The following is a 19406-nucleotide window of genomic DNA, read 5'->3' as shown; positions in this document are numbered from 1 at the left end:
TAAGACGTGTGGGCTTTGTCTTGTTCGCCATATTCCGTATTATTGCTGAATTACGTCATTGCTTACGTAGAAAAAAATCTCTGTGGGTGCTGTATGTTCCTTGGTCCTCATCTCTTACTTCAGTATCTTCTGTATTAATAATGTGTTTCAATTCTAATATTTCTCCTTATATACATATATACACACACACAATTATAACACAATGAAAAAAAGTATGATACACAAAAAGACCACCATGCTTTTGAGTTATGCTCAAATCAAAATTTGTTTGCATAATTCATAAGCTCCTCGGGCTTTTCCTAAGAATAATATCAAATTTCTCTCCTTAATAATGAAATGTTAGCAGTAATAAACCAATAACAACCCTTTAAATTATGCTTCAAATTGATATGTTGAACAGATTCTAAAACTTCATATAGGTCATCCAAGGGAGGTTATCCAGCTTTGCAAGGCTCTAATTTTGATCCAAACACTATTTGAACAAACACATCAGCTATAAACAGAGATGTGATTACAAAGCTAACTATTTGACTAGAGGTGCACAAAAAGGTCGGTTCCGAACCCGACCCGGTTCCTACCCACAGGTAGGACCAGGTATAGAATTTCTCCCCGGAGCCATACCCGGAACCGGAAATAGGTAGGACCAGGTATAGGATTTCTCCCCAGAGCCATACCCGGAAAATCCGACACTACCATACTCGAAACCCAAAAGAAACCAAAGGAACAGGTCAAAACCTGGTCAAATACCCGACTCTACCAAAACCGCTTCCTACCCAGACTTGATTTGACTTTTATTGACCATACCCAGAACCGCTTCCTACCCGGTTCCGGGTTTAAAAAATGCCAATGAACCCTACTGAACTCTTCTAGTGAGTTTCGTTTAGGGATGAACAAATGGTACCAATACCAAACGGGTACTGTCAGCGCCATTTTAGTACCCACTTTTGACATTTCGGGATCAATACAGTACATGTATTTTACCAAATTTTCACCTTCGCCTCTTCGGTGCTGGTAATGTTCCCGTTACCTGTTTTTGGACTTTTCGATATTGGTATTTTTAGCTTTGCTACCGATACCGAGCTCATCTCTGGACAATGTTTTAGTCAACCTTTGATTTAAGTCGAATTGCGTGCCTGTTTAGATTTGTTTGAATTATGTCAATGTTCTTTCAAAATATTTTAATTTTTTCTGTAATGTTACTGATAACTGAATTGGTAAACCCCAGTTGTAAAAACAAGCCATGAGAAAACTAAATTGTCGAATTTCTTTCACAGAAAGATCAAAATCAAAATGTGTCTCAACATAAGCATATTCAAAACCGGAACAATAGGTATGATAAACAAATTTCCTCGAAGAAACGAAAACACGTTTTTATCAAAAATAAGCCATCATGCTTTAGTAGCAATCCGATCCACCATTGATAATCTCTGCAATCACAAATACGGTTATCAGCTAATCACAACAAAACACCAACAAATTATGAAAACACCAGCAAAATTTTGATTAAAAAACTTACAGATCTTGTTGAAGGCGACAATGTCACAACTCTGGACATACTCGTTAATTGGTTCCTCCGTGAGTCGCTCCTCAATGAGCGAGTCAACCGACACCAAATCATCAACAATGGTCAACATGATCTGGAGCTTCTTGATACCATACCCAACAGGTACCAATTTTGCTGCAATCAAGAAAATAATATTTTAAATAAAAAACCAACTTTGCACATTAATAAACCATATAATACTAAAAGGGAGAAAAACATACATGCACCCCACAACAATCCTTCCATTTGCACACTTCTAACTGCCTCCTCAAGCTTCTTCATGTCGGTCTCGTCATCCCACGGCTTCACATCCATCAAAACTGAAGACTTTCCAGCTGATAGTTCAAACAAAACCGGAAAAGTAAATAAACATGAACATTGGTAATGAAAAAAATAATAAATATGCAACGAAACGAGCAAAAACTCACATTCTTTCTTCTTTCCAGATGCCTTCACTGCAGCTGCACGTTCTTCAGCAGCCTTCTTTTCTTCTTCGGTCTCTTCACCAAAAAGATCGACATCACTGTCATCATCTTCATCAGCAGCACCCTGTATAAAGTATGCATGAAATCACATTTTAGTTTATGCAAAACTAATAATAATAATAAATAATAAATAATAATTAAAATAAAGAAAAAGTAAGCCTAATTTACATTAGTGCCTGCAACAGGAGCTGCAACAGCCTCTTCGGGGAAAGAAGCAGATCCCTCAACAGTAACACCGCTTCCTTCAGCAGAGACACCACTGCAAAAGGTTTAATAATTAACTTATAATTTTATATGACTATAAATATTCTTTTTAAAGTGTAAAATCAACTTATAATTAAATTAAAGAGCTTACGAGATTCTCAAAAGTGCCTCAATATGGTTAAACCAACGAGAAACATTCACGTATTGTGATGATGGAGCTTTGGTGAATGCAGCATGAACAGCAAGATCATCCTTTGAAGCTTGGTACCTGATAAGATTAAATCCATAAATACTCTGTACTAAAAAATTATAAAAAAACAAATAATTGAGTATATCAAAGAGTAACTACGACTCACCCAGTAATGTAACTGCGACTTAGAAGGTACTCGTCGAGCTTCTTGAGACCGGCTTCTGAACCAACATAGAAAGTGGGCGCCATTGACAGATTCTTAAGTATTCTCTTCTGCAAAAAATTTGCAAATTAAATATAAGATATTTAACCTAAAATGTGAATCAAATAGCACATCACTGATTCATTGTTTAGCTCATAAACAGCAAATTTAAAAAAAAACAAAAACACCTTTTTACATCAATTTTTTTATATACATTCCCTAACCATGCCTGCAATTCTATGCATCCATTCATTACAATAAACTGATTTTGTTGAATTTAACCTAAAATGTGAATTAAATGGCACGTCATTGTTTAGCTTATAATAACCAATTTTTTTAAAAAAAAAATCACCTTTTACATTATTACATTAATAATTTTGTTTTTAAATCTATTCTTAAGCATGCCTGCAATTCTATACATACATAATAAGATATTTAACCCAAAATGTAGATCAAATAGAACACCATTGTTTGGCTTACAATCAGCAAAAATAATAATAATAATAATAATAATAATAACAATAATAATAATATCAACATTTACAATAATTTTTTTTTTAAAACTAATCCTAATCATGCCTGCAATTCAATACATTTAAAATAAAGTTTAATAAACTGATTATGTTAATATAATATATGTAACCCAATATGTAGATCAAATAGCACATCATTCATTATTCAGCTTATAATCACCCAAAATAAAAACTAAAAAAACAAAAACTTTTACATTAATTTTGTTTTTTATATCCAATCTTAATCATGTCTACAATCCTATACAATCATTAAATACCAAAAACTGATTTTAATTAACACATTAGCTACAAACTGCATAGCCTCTGTTAAAACTTAGCCTATAAGAAATCGGATCTTACTTAAAGCAGCTTAATATCAATCGTATGAGCTAAAAATCATGATCAATATGCAGACCATTCAAATCAGTACCAATTGCGTTCGTTTTTGAAACGAATTGTGAATCGATATACAAATTATAATAAATTAATTAATAATAAAGAAGGCTGATTTATTGATTGTACCTGTTATTGAGATATTCAATGGCTGCCGTGAGTCGTTTGTAGTTGGCTGAAGTGAGGCTCTAACTAAAACCCTAGGTTTATTTATAGTGAGATGAGCAGGGGTAGAATTGTCAAGTTGATTGAATTTGAGAGGTAAGTAATTGCTTTAAGGTCCTTGGGTTTGCATATGTGGTTAGAATATTCCCTTTGATTCTTTCATTGTTTGTATATATATATTCTCATTGATTGTACTTCGTAAATAAATGATTTGACAATGGTGTTATGGCTTGATCAAATACATATTTTAGTAGGATCGGGTCTGTCATTCAAAATATAGTTATTGTGGTGACGCAACTTGTAGTCACCTACTCACCTCTCTATCGTGATTGGATTCATATGGGGAAAATAAGTTTACCTCTTGTATTTTTTTATCTGTATAATTTAAACACGATTGAATACTTTAGTTCACTTGCATCGAATGGTTAAAATCTTTAATTATACCAAATACTAATTTGTTGTTGCACTAACTTTGTCACCTCCTTTCTGACAGTCGATGATCTCACTTTTTTCGTCGACCATTTATGTTTTAGGTCATCACTTGATTGATATTCAACCTTCAATCTCAATCTTTTCTCCCTTTTCAAACAATGAACATAAATTTAAATATTGCAATCACGGTTACAGGCATCTGTAATTGTAGGAACCGAATTCGTGAATTGAGTAAATAAAGAAAAAATTAACATACAGTTTTATTACTCATACAATACAATACAAGAATCTGAAATACAATACAGAATCAAAGAAATAAACCAAGTACAATACGAAAAAAAATGTAAACGGTTTGGCTGAAGATCGTGTTGAACACGGGGCCCTTAAAACAATATTTCGAGTCTCCCAAGAGAACTCGTTGTTTCACAGGGTACAACAGCCGGAGCAGTAGTACTACCGGAGTTAACCGTAAACCTGAAAAAGGTTCGAATAAAAGAAACCAGAAATGTAGAAGAAGAAGAAGTTTGAAAAACCTTGCAACAGTGCTTGTGTTGTGTGTAAGGTTTGGTGTGTCTTGCAACTTAGTTTACCTCTCTATTTATAGAGGAAAAACAAGGCACAAGTTTTCCATCCCACCAATGTGGGATACACCACTATAGTATTTTCTTTCAAATACACAGAATCACACATCGATATCTCATTCATCAATGTCTATTAGTGTGCATTTGTTGTGTCATAACAACCTACTAATGCACACGTAACAAATTTTCCAACAGTAATTTCATTAACTATATAAATGGAAAACGAATAATACTCACGGCTAGAGCTTTTCATGATACACTCCGGGTATTAATATTATATAGCATATTTTGTCCACTGCTCATTTATCTTCATCTCACCCCGTGAAAAATGGCATCTTCTTATTTGTCCTTTAATGTTGATCTATGGTCACATACCGAAGCCATTGTTCTACAATGGATATATCGCACATCTCTAACGATCATCTCCATACTATTTTCAAACTAGGCTCAATCGCTGCCTACGCATGAAAGGCTCTTGATAACATCCTCTAGGATACATGTAATTCTAGCTCTAGAGTGCAAGTTTGTAAACACAAAACTTGACAATTTATCCAACATTTCGTTTTATTGTCAAGCTATCGAGATGCCTTATGACCAACTAGAAAACGTTGACGCACATATCTCCAGTTAGCAACTTGTTCTATAACTCATCAACGATCTTTAATGACAAGTATGATGTAATCACTATGATGACACTAGAATCCGACTCCTACCGAAATTCTATGAAGCCATGTAAAAACCCGTGCTTAAGAAAACTCGTAAAACCAACAAAGGCATTGTTGTCATCGATATTGCTGGAAGCCCATAACTACTTTTGCTTTCTTCAAACTCGAAGCCTCACTTAATCGGCCTAGGTAGTCTTACGACCTTAATAAGCCCTGTCATGGACATGGTCTTAGTTGTCGTCCTTCCTCCCCAACAGTTGCATTATAGTCAGACCTTGTGGTCACCTCAACAACTGCAGTTGTGGGCCCATCCACATTGCGTGACTACACATCCTCCTCGATCAGTTATGCAGGCTACTGCGGTGTTGTAAAAGTCGTCAGTCGCTAGTCGGGCGGTGGAGTGAGGATTAACGATTAATCAAGATTAATCGGGATTAATCAGATTAGTCTTTAATGTATAATTTTAAGTTTTATACATATACACACACATTTTTATATGTAATTTTTCAGTTTTATACATTCGTAAACACATTCTGGTCAGAAATTGGCTGGAATATCGCCGGAAACCGTTGATATTTGCCGGAATTAGCCAGATACCGCTGATTTTTGCCAAAATCTTGCCGAAAACCACCCATTTCGGCCGGATTTGACAATTGATCGATTAATTGACCAATTAGCCCAAAATTAATCAGTGAAGTAGTGTAAGGCCCCATTACCAGTAGCCCTACTTTCGTGTTGGATTTACTCATAAACGCAGTTCTAATATCAGAGTTAATTAAAACATTCGCGGAATATAAAAGCTTTCATAAAACATTTCATAACAAAACACATCTTGTCTTAAAACAACATTTTGTCTTTCAAAATAAACAAAACGTTAAACTTAAACGTCTTGAGTCTTCCGATGCCAGCCTCTTATTCAGTGCCACGTGTCTCCTCAAGCGAGCTGCCTCATCCTACTCACCTGCGTGCATACTAAAAGTCAGCTACGCTGAGTGAGTTCTAGTTAATCATACATTATACAATACACACAAACTTATATTCTTTCATTCATACTTTCATACTTTCATACTTTCTTTTGTATTAACTTGCTTTCATATATAACGTTATAAAGAGCATTACGCCCTACATTCCTCGAGAATTATTAGGGCTCAGACACCTCCTTCCTCGAGTATTATTAGGGCTCGGTACCCTCCTTCCTCGAGTATTATTAGGGCTCGGTACCCTCTTTCCTCGAATATTAGTAGGGTTCGGTTCCCTAGTTCTCGAATATTAGTAGGGTTCGATTCCCTCTTCGTTACCATACAACAATACATCATACCTCGAGTATTATTAGGGCCCGGTACCCTCTTCATAACCATACAACCATACAACCATCCTTTCCTTCTTTTATTAACTTTATCACATTCATACACATAAGCATACATATCATACTTACCTTATACATAGCGTTACAACCTGACAGTACGTGCAATATCCGAAGATCGTTCACGTACCATCAGGCAATCATTCATACATTTCACATTATTCACATAAGGCATACACTTATCTCTTAGGATAAGCGTATTAACAAACATATTGAGTATGCACACAACCCCGAAAACATAACACATAAATGGGGCTAGAAACTCACCTGAATCCTGTTACGCTCTCTGTTAATCGTTATTCCCTTCTTGAGCTGTGCACGGCTAACTGTATAATATTTACACGTATCAATTAACTACTACCACTCACGTTGTATTTCTATCTTTATATAACCCACAACGAACGGGGGTCCGGGGGCAGCGCCCCTGGCAGCGGGGTCTAGGGGCGGCAGCCCCTAGCAAGGTCCAAGGGGCAGAGCCCCTGGCTGGGGTTGAGCTGCCAGGTCAGCTTGGAAAAATTTTATTTCCATTAACTGTCTTAACACATTTTTCATTAGGTTTTTAATTTATTTTCTCATTTGCTAACTCCAGCGAACTTATTATTAAGCGAACTTAACAATAAGCGAACTTAACATTAAGCGAACTTAAGCATAGGCGAAATTAGTGTTCGGCGAAGTTAACCCTAGGCGAACATATGCCAGGCGAAGTTATCAGTTAGGCGAACTTGTCACCAGGCGAAGTTATCAGTTAGGCGAACTTGTCACCAGGCGAAGTTATCAGTTAGGCGAACTTGGCCTTAGGCGAAGTTACCAGTTAGGCGAACTTGTCACCAGGCGAAGTTATCAGTTAGGCGAACTTGGCCTTAGGCGAAGTTACCAGTTAGGCGAACTTGCTTGCAAGCGAACTTGCTTGCAGGAGAAGTTTGCTTGTAGGCGAAGTTGTGCAGCCGCCGCTGTTCATCCTTAATCCCCAAAATCATCATCGTTTTACCGAGAAATCCATGGGTATGGCGTTAACAAGTCCCGCGATCATTCCCATGGCCTTGTTTGGGTAAAACTTAGCCCGGAATGACGTAAAGTTTGGACATTTATGGTAAAAACGTTCAATACTAATGTTAAGGGTTCATTAATCGAGCCGTTTCCATTTTCGGGTTCATTACACTCGTATTTATCATCAAGTTTACAACTTTATGTTCCGTTTATACCCGATCTACTCTCGTTCTAAGTTTCAAGACTAAACGTTTATAAAAACGAAATCTTTAGGATCAAAACATACCTTTTATACGTTCGGTATGGTCGCGGTTTGCTTGGTTATCTCGTATATTGAAGATCTAATAATGGTCGGCTTGATTTTTGGACTCAAATCCGCTCTCTCTCTCTCGGGAGTATGAGGTGTAGTGTATGTGTGTGTTTTTAAGTGTGTAGAGATTTATGAAAGATTGAAATGATAGTTAGGGTTTTAGGATGGTTTAAGGGGATATTTATATCCCTTAAAGCCCATGGACCTAAGGCCCATTACCCTTAATCCATCTTAATTAATCTAAGTCCATGATCCGTTATTTACTCGGTATTACTTACTTAATAACGCGAAATCACTAAACGTAACTTTCTTTATTTATCATTATAATATTCAGGATGTTACAAGTAGGGACTGACGATTAATCAAGGATTAATCGACTTCTGGTCGGGATTTTTACAACACTAGCTACACCTTCACCCGAACCTAGAATTCTTTGTTCACACCCTCCTCGAAGCATGCACACCATGCTCACATACCGATATTCAATTTTGGCTCCACAACTTAACTCTCTATCAGCTAAATTAAAACAAAGTACGTGTACTTTTTTACCAATATTACCATCTTATTTTTATAACTACACTGCACTGGTAATTAACTCTCTTATTGTCATTCCTGTGACTATACGAAGGTAATAATCAGAACTCACCGATAACTAACTCTTCAATGGCGATCCACCACCAACAACCACCACGTACCGCCACATCCAACCTCTTCGGCGATCCAACCGGCTCACATCCGTTATGGTTCAACCAATCCTCATTCCTCAACCCTAACTTCAACTCCGAGTCCTACATATCCGATCTCCGCTCCTTCGTCCCATTCGAAACCCTAAGATCCGAACTCCAGTCACATTTATCCTCTCTCAAACACGAACTAGTCGAATTAATCAACCGAGACTACGCCGACTTCGTTAACCTCAGCACGAAGCTCGTGGACGTTGATGCGGCCGTGTTGCGTATGCGTGCGCCGTTGATTGAGATCCGTGATAAGATCGTCGCGTTCCGTACGGCCGTTGACGGTTCGCTTGTCGCGTTGCAGGATGGACTTACGCAGCGAGCTGAGGCGTCTGGTGTTAGGGAGATACTGGAGCTGTTGATTGATACTTCGCATGTTGTGTCTAAGGTATTGTTGGTGTTTTGGTGGTTAATTAGCTTTACGGTTGTCGAATTAGCTGCCTGTTAGTGTATTAGATGTGGATTTAGGTGATTTTGGAGTAATGCTGTTGAATTAGGTTTTGTATTGTTAGATCTCGTATAGAGATTGTAGTTGTGGTATACTTAACAAATGTTGAAGATAATATTACAGTCTTCCGGTTATTAGCCTGTTAGATCAATGTGGATTTAAGTGATTTTAGAGTAATGTTGTAGGATTAGTTTGTATTGTTAGACCTCGTATAGAGATTGTAATTCTATTATACTTAACAAATGTTGAAGGTAATATTACACAGTCTTCCGGTTATTAGTTTGTATTGCTGAGGCGTCTGGTGTGAGAGAGATATTGGAGCTGTTTATTGATACTTCACATGTTGTGTCTAAGGTATTGTTATTGTTTTTGAGGTTAATTGACTTTAGAGATGTGTAATTAGTAGCCTGTTAGTCTATTAGATGTGGATTTAAGTGATTTTAGAGTAATGTTGTAGAATTAGGTTTTGTATTGTATTGTATTGTTAGATCTTGTGTAGACTGTAGAGATTGTAGTTGTATTGTACCTAGCAAATGTTAAAAGTTAACATAACACAGCCTTCCAGCTATTAGCCTATTAGATCAATGTGGATTTAAGTGATTTAGAGTAATGTTGTAGAATTAGGTTTCCTGTTCTTAGATCTCACATAGAAATTGCAGTTGTATTATACTTAACACGTGTTAAAAGTTAACATTACATGTTTACCACTATCATAATCATGGATCATCTAATTTACTGATTTTGGTTCAACAGGGTTATATATCATTACTTGTATGAATAATGAAATGTACCAAGTAGGTGTAGGGATTTATGCAGTTTTGCTATTGTGATTGCAGGTTGATAAACTAATAAAGGAGCTGCATAATGTGCCTGTTGTAGAATTAGGTTTCTATTTTTTGGACCTCTCACAGGAATTGCAGTTTTCCCATGCTTAACAAACGTTAAAAGTTAACATTACGTGTTTATCATTATCATAGTTACAGATCATCCATCTAGTTTGCTGATTTTGGTTAAGAGGGCTTCATATTAACTTATTATGTTGGCACATTTTATACAGTCAAAAACTCTATAGATGCCAAGTGTTGCTATATGTGACTTATCATACTCTGCTCGATTGCTGATTGGTGATTATTCCAATTATTTGGAAACTTGGATCATTTGTAGATTGTAGCCAAGGTTATATATCATTATCTTGTTAGGATCTTGATGATAGCAAAACACACACACACACACGCGCGCGCACACGCAATTTAACTGCAGAAAATAAACGAACATGAGACGGAAGGATTTACATAGTTTGGTGTAAGCTGACCTAAGTCCATGGGACGCAACTAGGAATTTTTTTATTTCTTTCTCTCTCAACTTTCGTGATGAAGAATTACATGTACAACATATGAATATATAGAGATAGATCTTGGGTTTCTAACTTAGAGAACAAGATAAGTAAACATGCTCAAATAAAAGAGAATAATTGTCAGCTCATAAATCTTGTTTTCATTTAAAGCGGGTCTAAACCAAGAATGGGACTCCACAAACCCAACATACTTGTATGAAATGTACCTAGTAAGTTTAGGTATTTATCCAGTTTTGCTATTGTGATTGCAGGTTGAGAAGCTAATAAATGAGCTGCATAATGTGCCTGTTGATGGCTCAAATGGAGATCTGCACACTGCAGAAAAGGGTCAATTAAGTAATGGTGTTTCTATACAACATGCTGAAATTGGAATTAATCTTAGAGAAACTCAAAGCATGCTTTTGGAAAGAATTGCTAGTGAAATGAACAGACTAAAGTTTTACTTTGCGAATGCCAAGGTCTTTCCACTACATCCATGCTATATTAATAAACATTAATATCTCTCTCTTTTTATTTAGCTCACTGAAAATTTTGAGAAATGGTCTTATCTGTTTTTAGTGTTTGTTATTAACTTACACATTCCTTCTCTGTTAATGGCAGTACAGAACCTGCCTTTTATTGAAAACATGGAAAAAAGGATACAAAATGCCAGCTCATTATTGGATACAAGTTTGGGACACTGTTTTATTGATGGATTAAAACATAAGGATGAAAATGCAGTATACAACTGCTTACGTGCTTATGCTGCTGTGGATAACACACGAAATGCAGAAGAAATATTCCGATCAACAGTTGTCGCCCCGTTTGTTCAAAAAATCATTCCATACGCTTCCTCTGGGGTTGTTGGTGGGCCCACTGGGGATGATCTTGAAGAAGACTATAAACAAATTAAACATCTTATTGCAGAAAATTGTACGTTTTTGTTGGAGATTTCTTCTACTGGTATGGTTATATCAAAATTCAGTAATCTTTTTGCTTTTCCTTTTTTATTTTAAATCATTGTTCACAAATCAAGCAATATATTAATGTTTATATATTTGTTTCTCATTATTTTGCAGAAAATTCTGGTTTGCATGTATTTAGCTTCCTTGCTAATTCAATACTTAAGGAGGTTCTTTATGCAATCCAACAAGGAAAGCCCGGGGCTTTTTCTCCTGGAAGACCTACCGAGTTTTTGAAAAATTATAAAGCGAGTTTACGTTTTCTGGCTGATTTAGAAGGTAGTAAATACATGTTTCCTATAAACCTTTTTTTTTTACGTTGACCCGTTATAGATAAAACATAAAACCTGAGTTGACCATTTGTAAGTTAACTTTTTCTTAATCTTTATGCAAGGATACTGTCCTTCCAGATCTGCTGTCAGCAGCTTCCGAGCCGAGGCAGTATATTTAGATTTCATGAAACAATGGAACATTGGTGTGTATTTCTCATTAAGGTACTGATAGTTTTCTCCATGAAAAAATATCTAAGTTCTAAACCACTATCACAATGTTACATAAAGCAAGTGCATAAAAAAATTAAGAAAAATGAGGAATAATTTGAGTATTGCTTGCAGGTTTCAAGAAATTGCTGGTTCTTTGGATTCTGCACTTGTAGGTTCTGGTTTGACTCCAATTCAGAAGTCAAGTTCTGAACATGGACTGACATTAAAGCAAAGTCTTACTCTTTTAGAATGCCTCAGATCCTGCTGGAAAGAAGACGTTCTTGTTATTTCTATTTCTGACAAATTTCTTCGGTTAACATTACAGCTCATATCAAGGTATGTTGTCATTTAGCAATAAATTTTTCCAAAAACCTTAGAATTTTTTTTATACTTATATCTAGTTGGATTTGTAGATATGCAAATTGGTTGTCAGCTGGACTATCTGCTCGTAGAACCCCTAACACAGGCTCTAATTCTCCGTATGAATGGGCACTTACTGCTGCTCCAGATGATTTCGTCTATGTATGTATCTCATGTCACCTAAATTTATAAGCTTTAGGGGTTGTAAGATAAGAATATGTCTGATAATAGTTTCTGTTTCTTGTTGCAGATAATCAATGATCTAGATAATCTAGCTGAAGAGATTTGTAGCAACTATATTGGATACGTGTTTGAGGCTATCGGCTCATGTACTACAACAGAAGTAATTGAACTTGTTAAAAGCAGCATTTCACAAGGTGGCAAATCTCTTAAAGATCTTGTCCCTTCTGTTATTGATTCCATAATTGAAACTCTAGTTGACAAGTCTAGCGAGGTAATTTTTAACACCATGGCATTTATAAAGTTCTTTTTAAGAGTTTTTAATCGATAATAAACATGTTTGATACATAATTGTAGGAATTAAAACAACTGCATGGAATAGTTGCTGCTTACAGAATGACTAAAAAACCGCCTCCTGTAAGGCATTCTCATTATGTGTCAGGCGTGTTGCGTCCCTTGAAGGTATATATTATTCTTATCGTTATAATTGTATGAAAAAGTTTATTTTAAAGCGACTTTTAGTAATAAGTATCTAATAATTTGTGGATGTATGCCCCACAAACAGGTTTTTCTGGATGGTGAACGGGCCAACTCGTATTTGACAGAAGATATTAAAGGTAAACTTGTGCAAGGTGCTGCCTTCAAGATTACTGGCCGGTATCATGAGTTGGCTGCTGATATTGTTAACACGGTAAGTGTCATGAAATAGTAGAAACAAACAGATCATAATCTTTCAGTGATCTTGATAAGTCATGCTTACTTTGTGATCCAGGCAAGAAAAACAGAGACTTCGCTTCAGAGAATACGTAAAGGTGCTCAGAGGCGAGCTGGCACCAGCTCAGACATCTCAGACCATAATGTTTCTGAAACAGAGAGAATTTGCATGCAGTTATTTCTCGACATTCAGGTGTGCATTCTTGAATATTTCATACGTCTTTTAAGGGGTGTTTTGATTTACGCATTGAACCTGATTATTGCTATGCTACTTGTAGTCATAATAATAATTAGTTTGATGTTTGGACTTTGGATACACTTATTCGGCTTCTGATTATTTAGATAAGCAGTTTAATACTAGCTGCAATAAAAGTAATCATCAAACTATAATAATACAGTTACTTAGCAACTGATTGTATAAGTTTATTACAACTACAAATAACGTTACTTTCAAATCATGCAACCAAACACGCCCTAAGTTGTAATGTCATTAGGTATTCAGTAACAATTAAATATGTAATCCTTTTTTAACGTTCAGGAATATGGGCGTAACCTTGCGACACTCGGGGTTGAAGCAGCCAAAATTCCGGCATATTGCTCATTGTGGCAGTTGGTTGCACCTCAAGATAGACAAGCAGAAATAAGCTTCTAGTTTATTCGAGTTTTCGTTATTGTTTTATGTTTTACATTTCTTGTGAGAATGTTTTGCTGGCGGTATTGTTACATTATAATATTATATATAGGTTTTGTTTAATCAATTTTTACTAATAATTGTATCAAAGACAGTTTTGTAACTAGTGTTGTGATTTATTTTATATACTTTGAATTGAAGCCACTTATATAATTCATTTCGATATATTTGTTAGCAACTTATACATCCCATGCAGTAAAACTGTAAAAGCATAGATCACAACAGAGAAACCCTTAAAAATAACAACAGCATACCATCTTGCAACACATATATGATAGGAAAATTGGTTTTTATTGGTCCCAACTATTGTCTTTTGGTCATTGTCGGTCCAAACTAATGAACTGGTCACTAATGGTCCCAACTTTTAATGTATCTGTTCCTAACGGTCCGCGGCTAACATAATCCAAACGCCGTTAGTTTCAGGTCGCCGGAAAAACGTTTTTGTCCGGGAAAGTCAATTTTTTTGCCGGAAAACACCACCTGAACACCGCTACCACCACCAATTGAATCATCGCCAACCAACCACCATCACTTAAGCACCATCAACCGATTTCGACGATGGTTCTAGGGTTCCGACCTCAATAATTGGGGCTTTTACTAGAAAAAAGTTCCTAAAGGTACGATACAAAGTTACCATGATGTTTGGGACAAAATTGTTGAGTTTTCGGGAAAAAATGTGTGTTTTCCGGCCAAAAACGTTTTTCCGGCAACCTGAAACTAACGACGTTAGAATTCTGTTAGTCGCGGACCGTTAGGAACAAATACGTTAATAGTTGGGACCGTTCGTTCGTTAGTACCGGCAATGACCAAAAGACGATAGTTGGGACCAATAAAAACCAATTTTCCTATATGATATAATGAGATCATACATGAAAAATTACTCAAGTGTATACACCAAATTGTAAGTTTAATTTAATGACTGAAACAACAATTAAAATCATATCAGGATGCTATCACAACGATACCAAATTCCGAAAAATAATCTAAATTAGAGTTCGGTATGCCCTGGGAACCAAGGGAGACCAGGTTCAGCACATTGTTTGGCATCGGGAACTGGAACAATGGGTCCTAAGAAGAGGCGCCATAGATCCAGTATGATGGTAACGAGCATAGCCGTCCCTAAAGCATCAACAGCCACCCTTGGTAGGTCCCACGGATCTCCCACTTTCTCATCAATCCTACAAATATGAAGTGCGCCAAATCAGCAACCAACACGTGTAACTAATATATGATTTGGCAAAAGAACAGTTGCTTACCTTAGAAACATGGGGAAGCTTACAAGAAAGTAGATAGCGTAGAACAAGGATCCGACTTTATACATTAATGTTCTGTCCACAAATGTATAGTAAGGAAACTGCACATTTTAAAACCAACATATGATGATGATAATGTGAATGCATGCATCGTTCGTAACAAGGGTATATCGGTAATTAGTTCCTACTTAAAAGAAAGAAGTAAAAAGAAAAGAAAACAGACATACATTTGAAATAGCCACGGTTTCCAGGTAAGCAATAAAGTAGGAAAGAGCTAGAATCCACGCAGATTTAATAATCCACTGTGTTTTCACTGGCAAATGAGCAACGGAATGTTGTAGTCTACGCAGTGTTAAATTTGATGTCACGTGGTAAAACAAGAAGCAAACATTTGTCAACAAAAAGGTCGTGTGGGGTACCTGTAAAGATATTTATCAAATATCAGAACTTTTATTTTCTTAAATATTACTATAAATCATATAGAAAACAGAAACATGATGAATTATGGCTTACATTGTTCATCTTCCATGACGGGAAGGTGTAGGAAGCACCGAGCACTGTGAAAAAATAATGCGACCAGAAGTAGTTCCCAACATAACTAAAGATAATTATCCATACACTTGCCTGCGTTAACATATTATATCATGACTTATTAAACATCTGAATGAAATAGATTCAGAATCAGCAAAAGATGTACTTACCTTCACCCAATATCGATCCTTCCAGCGAAGGCTACGATCAGCCTGGGAAAATCACACGATGTAAACGAAAAATGTACATAAATTTCAAGAGTACATTCATTAAAGTCTAGTATACAACTTTTGAAATGAACCCTTAAACAAAAAAGCAAGTAAATTCCACCTTTCCAACAACAAATACTGGTATAAGAAAAGCCGGAAGCACGGAAATGAGTCCTAGAAGCAAGTACTCCAACTCCTGGAAATCCTGTTGACAAAAATCATAATCAGCATTTGATACTTTTGGTTTCCTTGCGCCTGAGGTTGTGAAGCTACTTAGTCGTGTCCAACGAGTTATGAATAGTAATGTTATGAGTTATGACCTCAAGATCAACGGATGTAATTTTTAAACGACTTAGTTTTGCTATTCAAAAAGGGCTAGTGGCACAGCAGCCACAGCTTGTTGCCCATTTGCCTTCTATTTCGATGTAAACACTACTCTTTAATATATAAACGTTTTTATTTTATTAAAAAATATAGGAATCAAATAGGTTTCAAACTATCAACAAACACAGGTACACTCATCATCAGCATCATCATCATCAGTTAGCTACCGTTAACTATCAAATCAAGTCAGTAAATTCCACAATAAAGATGCATAGTGCATAAAAACAATGAGAGCATGTTTGGGACAGAGTTTGAAAACCACCATATTGGCTTTTTCAAAAAGCCAATAAGTTAAATGGTGTTTGGCAATCACAAAAATTTCTTTTATTTTAGCTTTTTGAAAGGGTTAAAAAACAGTATTCTAAAAGCCCAAATCCTGGCTTTTTGAAAAAACCAATTAGGCAATATGCAGTTTTCAAACTCAATCCCAAACATGCTATGAATAGTCTACATTTGACTTAAAAAAGTCAAATGTAGCTTTTATATAGCTGTTAAACTGTGATCTTATTATTAATATTATTATAATTAGTAGTAGTTTTTATATAACTGTTAAACTTTGATTTCCTTTATTTTGCTTCATTCACATGTACTTAGAGCCGAGGGTCTCTCTGGAAGCCACCTCTCTATTCCTTTGGATAGAGGTACGGTGTGCCTACATCCCACCCTCCCCAGACCCTACTTATAGCTTTGCTGTCGGTGGGATTTTACTGGGCATGATTGATTGATTGATTGACTTAAAAAAGTCAAATCATTTAACAATTTAGGTCAAATTTGTCATAAATCTAATCAATCAACCTTCAAACGCATTGCCTAATAAAAATGCTACAAGCCCTAACTAATGATGACGTCATAAATTTACCTCATAAAGCTTGTAGGGAACAACAATGCCGAGACAGAGAGTTAGCCAAAACGGCGTGTAGAATAAAAAGAAGAGTTCGCCCCATCGCTTGCTAGGGTTTGGTGCTAGCCATAAACTCGAACTGCAGTCTTCTACTGATGCTTGTGATACCTTTTTACTACCTGCAAACTCAAATTCATTTAAAACATTAATTTTGTGAGATCGAATTGAATTGAAGTTAGGTGAGGTTAATTATCATTACCTTGTCCCATAGTTGCAATCAGATCGGAAGCTTTTGTTTTCTTCTTCTTCTTCTTCTTCTTCAGTGATGAGTTTATTATTATTATTGATAGTGAACTGAAGTGAAGTAGTGAACTACAACTTTAGTCCCTGTACTATTTATGTATAGTCGTCATATGAAATTAAGTAAGACCGTGCGTAGAGAGTGTTGTGTTCAGGCGCACAAACCGATTTAAAATTCAAAACTAGTTTGACTTGAAACCAGTTTAGTTTAGTTAATAAAAGTTATAATCGGTTTCGGTTCGGGTTTTGATAGGTTTCGGTTAGGGTTTTGACCTGATTTTGGCTTGTTTATGTTTGGTTAACCGGTTTTGGTGGAGAAATTACAAGCCGATTCCGAACCTATGGTTTCAATCGGTTCCAAACCGGTTTCTACGTAATCAGTTTCAAACCGGTTCAGTTTCAGTTGGATTTTCGGATCGGTTTGGTTTTCAGGTTGGTTCGGTTAATCGGTTCTTTTGCCCACTTCTAGTGTAGTGGATGAAGCCCGTATGAGGGTATTTTGCGTCATGTGATGCCATGTCACCATAGGGGCGTTTTACAACAAAATAGTGTAGTGGATGGAGCAACTTCCAATCATTGCCTTATTATTATTTATTATTTTTTTTATTAAGAATAAACAACAAAAACCGACCCATCAATCATTGACCATCTTCTTCCTGCGTATCCGACACTATGTGGAAGGCGCCCCACCCATTTCTGCATCCAGCACTGTGTGGGAGGGCGGTGTTCACTAGCGCTTTAGGGGCGTTATGTGTGAGTATGGCGTCCACTTCACACGGTCTAAGTGTTATAAGTTCGTTTAGGCTCGCAAGCCTACTCGAGCTTGGTAAAAGACGTTTGAGTTTGAGTTCGTTTGAGCTCGATTTGATTCGAGCTTTTAATGACTCGAGCTCAAGTAGCTCATGAGTGATTTACGTATAGCCGTCACACGAATATAAGTTATAAGCTCGTTTAGGCTCGCAAGTCTACTACATGCGAGCTTTTAATGAGTCGAACTTGAGTAGCTCGTGAACGGTTTGACTCATTTACCCCCCTGATTGCGAATGGAAAGGGCAAAAAGGAAATCTTAAATGACTAAATCTGTAAATTTATGAAACTTTGGGGTCTAGATTTATAGTTGACTGACTCTGGATCTTTACGGATGGAGAGTGGAGAATACTTTCACAGTTCAGAGTTTAGATCTTGTATTATCCTATTAAAAATTTTAAAAATGAAATAAAGTGTTACAGTCTAAATATTTAAAGTCATTGGTCGATTTTTAATTAGTATTATTCACTTTATTTTGTCTTCATTAACGAACATTTTAAGTTTTCAGTATATGATCTGTGTTTGGTTCAATTAACATCAAATTAAAATTTGAGTTTGTTGTTTTTTCAGGAAATAGAATATTTAGTTCTCTTATTTGTTCTAACAACTCAAAGCTAAAAAATTAATAGATTAACGAGGAAAGTTAACGTACAAACTAAAAAAAATGTTAACTATGCAAATAAGGTAGTGTAATTATATTATTACATCGTAGTGCAATTACACTATGTTGTAGTTACACTACACTATAATTACATATATTTTATATATAATTATACTACTTGATTCGCTCAGTTAACACGTTAATTTAATTAGTATTTGATTCAAACTCAAAATTGATATCTATATCTATTAAAATACATGTCTAATAAGTAATATATCTCATGTCACGTGTATCTTTCATATTTCCCAGACGCTTTTACCTTTATTAAATAACTTGTCCGTTTTTAATAATGATATATTAAAAAGTAATAAAAAAACACATTTATGTAATTTATATTTATTTTAAGAACACTTTGAAATGTAACTTTTGTTTCCAGTCAAACTACATTAACTAGTAATTAATGTAGCTTTGAAACCCAATTACCTTATAAACAATTAACTTTCAAATTTTTGAATTTGTTTAAAAAATTAATAATTCAATTGCA

General features: G+C 35.8%; 3 protein-coding genes across 3 annotated transcripts; 1 reads left to right on the top strand and 2 right to left on the bottom strand.

The window, feature by feature from the left end:
- Positions 1–1244: 1244 nt before the first annotated feature.
- Positions 1245–3750, bottom strand: LOC143598016 (elongation factor 1-delta 1-like). Its single transcript, XM_077076349.1, has 8 exons — positions 3659–3750; positions 2589–2695; positions 2384–2500; positions 2197–2287; positions 1972–2092; positions 1765–1878; positions 1517–1678; positions 1245–1427 (listed from the first exon to the last, which is right to left on the bottom strand). Coding segments are annotated over exons 2-8 (690 nt in total). The 5' UTR covers positions 2672–2695; positions 3659–3750; the 3' UTR covers positions 1245–1425.
- A 4945-nt stretch (positions 3751–8695) lies between these two features.
- On the top strand, positions 8696–13953 carry LOC143598021 (conserved oligomeric Golgi complex subunit 2-like). Its single transcript, XM_077076353.1, has 12 exons — positions 8696–9154; positions 10820–11026; positions 11174–11510; positions 11627–11788; positions 11904–12003; positions 12124–12327; positions 12405–12513; positions 12602–12805; positions 12889–12993; positions 13097–13222; positions 13304–13438; positions 13784–13953. The coding sequence occupies exons 1-12, from the start codon at positions 8696–8698 to the stop codon at positions 13895–13897; spliced, it is 2262 nt and encodes a 753-aa protein (XP_076932468.1). The 3' UTR covers positions 13898–13953.
- A 965-nt stretch (positions 13954–14918) lies between these two features.
- On the bottom strand, positions 14919–17423 carry LOC143598028 (cycloeucalenol cycloisomerase-like). The gene is made up of 8 exons (XM_077076359.1): positions 17414–17423; positions 17173–17357; positions 16051–16134; positions 15891–15932; positions 15703–15813; positions 15417–15608; positions 15193–15290; positions 14919–15114 (listed from the first exon to the last, which is right to left on the bottom strand). Exons 1-8 carry the CDS (start codon positions 17421–17423, stop codon positions 14925–14927), a joined length of 912 nt encoding a protein of 303 aa, XP_076932474.1. The 3' UTR covers positions 14919–14924.
- Between the last annotated feature and the right edge of the window lie 1983 nt (positions 17424–19406).

Source organism: Bidens hawaiensis, unplaced genomic scaffold (assembly GCF_021521415.1).
Source record: "Bidens hawaiensis isolate Kalapana, Puna unplaced genomic scaffold, B.hawaiensis_p1.1 tig00049464_1, whole genome shotgun sequence".
Taxonomy (NCBI): Eukaryota; Viridiplantae; Streptophyta; class Magnoliopsida; order Asterales; family Asteraceae; genus Bidens; species Bidens hawaiensis.
Note: the sequence above shows the minus strand (reverse complement) of the source record. Positions and strands in the feature narration are given on the sequence as shown.

Excerpts from the sequence above, each read along its gene's own strand:
- LOC143598021 (XM_077076353.1), top strand. The coding sequence starts at position 8,696 with ATGGCGATCCACCACCAACAACCACCACGTACCGCCACATCCAACCTC. Across the intron at positions 9,155-10,819 it reads CTTCGCATGTTGTGTCTAAG|GTTGAGAAGCTAATAAATGA; the intron begins GTATTGTTGGTG and ends TTGTGATTGCAG. Across the intron at positions 12,514-12,601 it reads CTCCAGATGATTTCGTCTAT|ATAATCAATGATCTAGATAA; the intron begins GTATGTATCTCA and ends TTCTTGTTGCAG.
- LOC143598016 (XM_077076349.1), bottom strand. The coding sequence starts at position 2,671 with ATGGCGCCCACTTTCTATGTTGGTTCAGAAGCCGGTCTCAAGAAGCTC. Across the intron at positions 2,288-2,383 it reads GAGGCACTTTTGAGAATCTC|TGGTGTCTCTGCTGAAGGAA; the intron begins GTAAGCTCTTTA and ends AACCTTTTGCAG. Across the intron at positions 1,879-1,971 it reads ATCTGGAAAGAAGAAAGAAT|CTGGAAAGTCTTCAGTTTTG; the intron begins GTGAGTTTTTGC and ends TTGAACTATCAG.
- LOC143598028 (XM_077076359.1), bottom strand. Across the intron at positions 16,135-17,172 it reads TTCCCTACAAGCTTTATGAG|GATTTCCAGGAGTTGGAGTA; the intron begins GTAAATTTATGA and ends TTTTGTCAACAG. Across the intron at positions 15,609-15,702 it reads CGTCATGGAAGATGAACAAT|GTACCCCACACGACCTTTTT; the intron begins GTAAGCCATAAT and ends ATATCTTTACAG.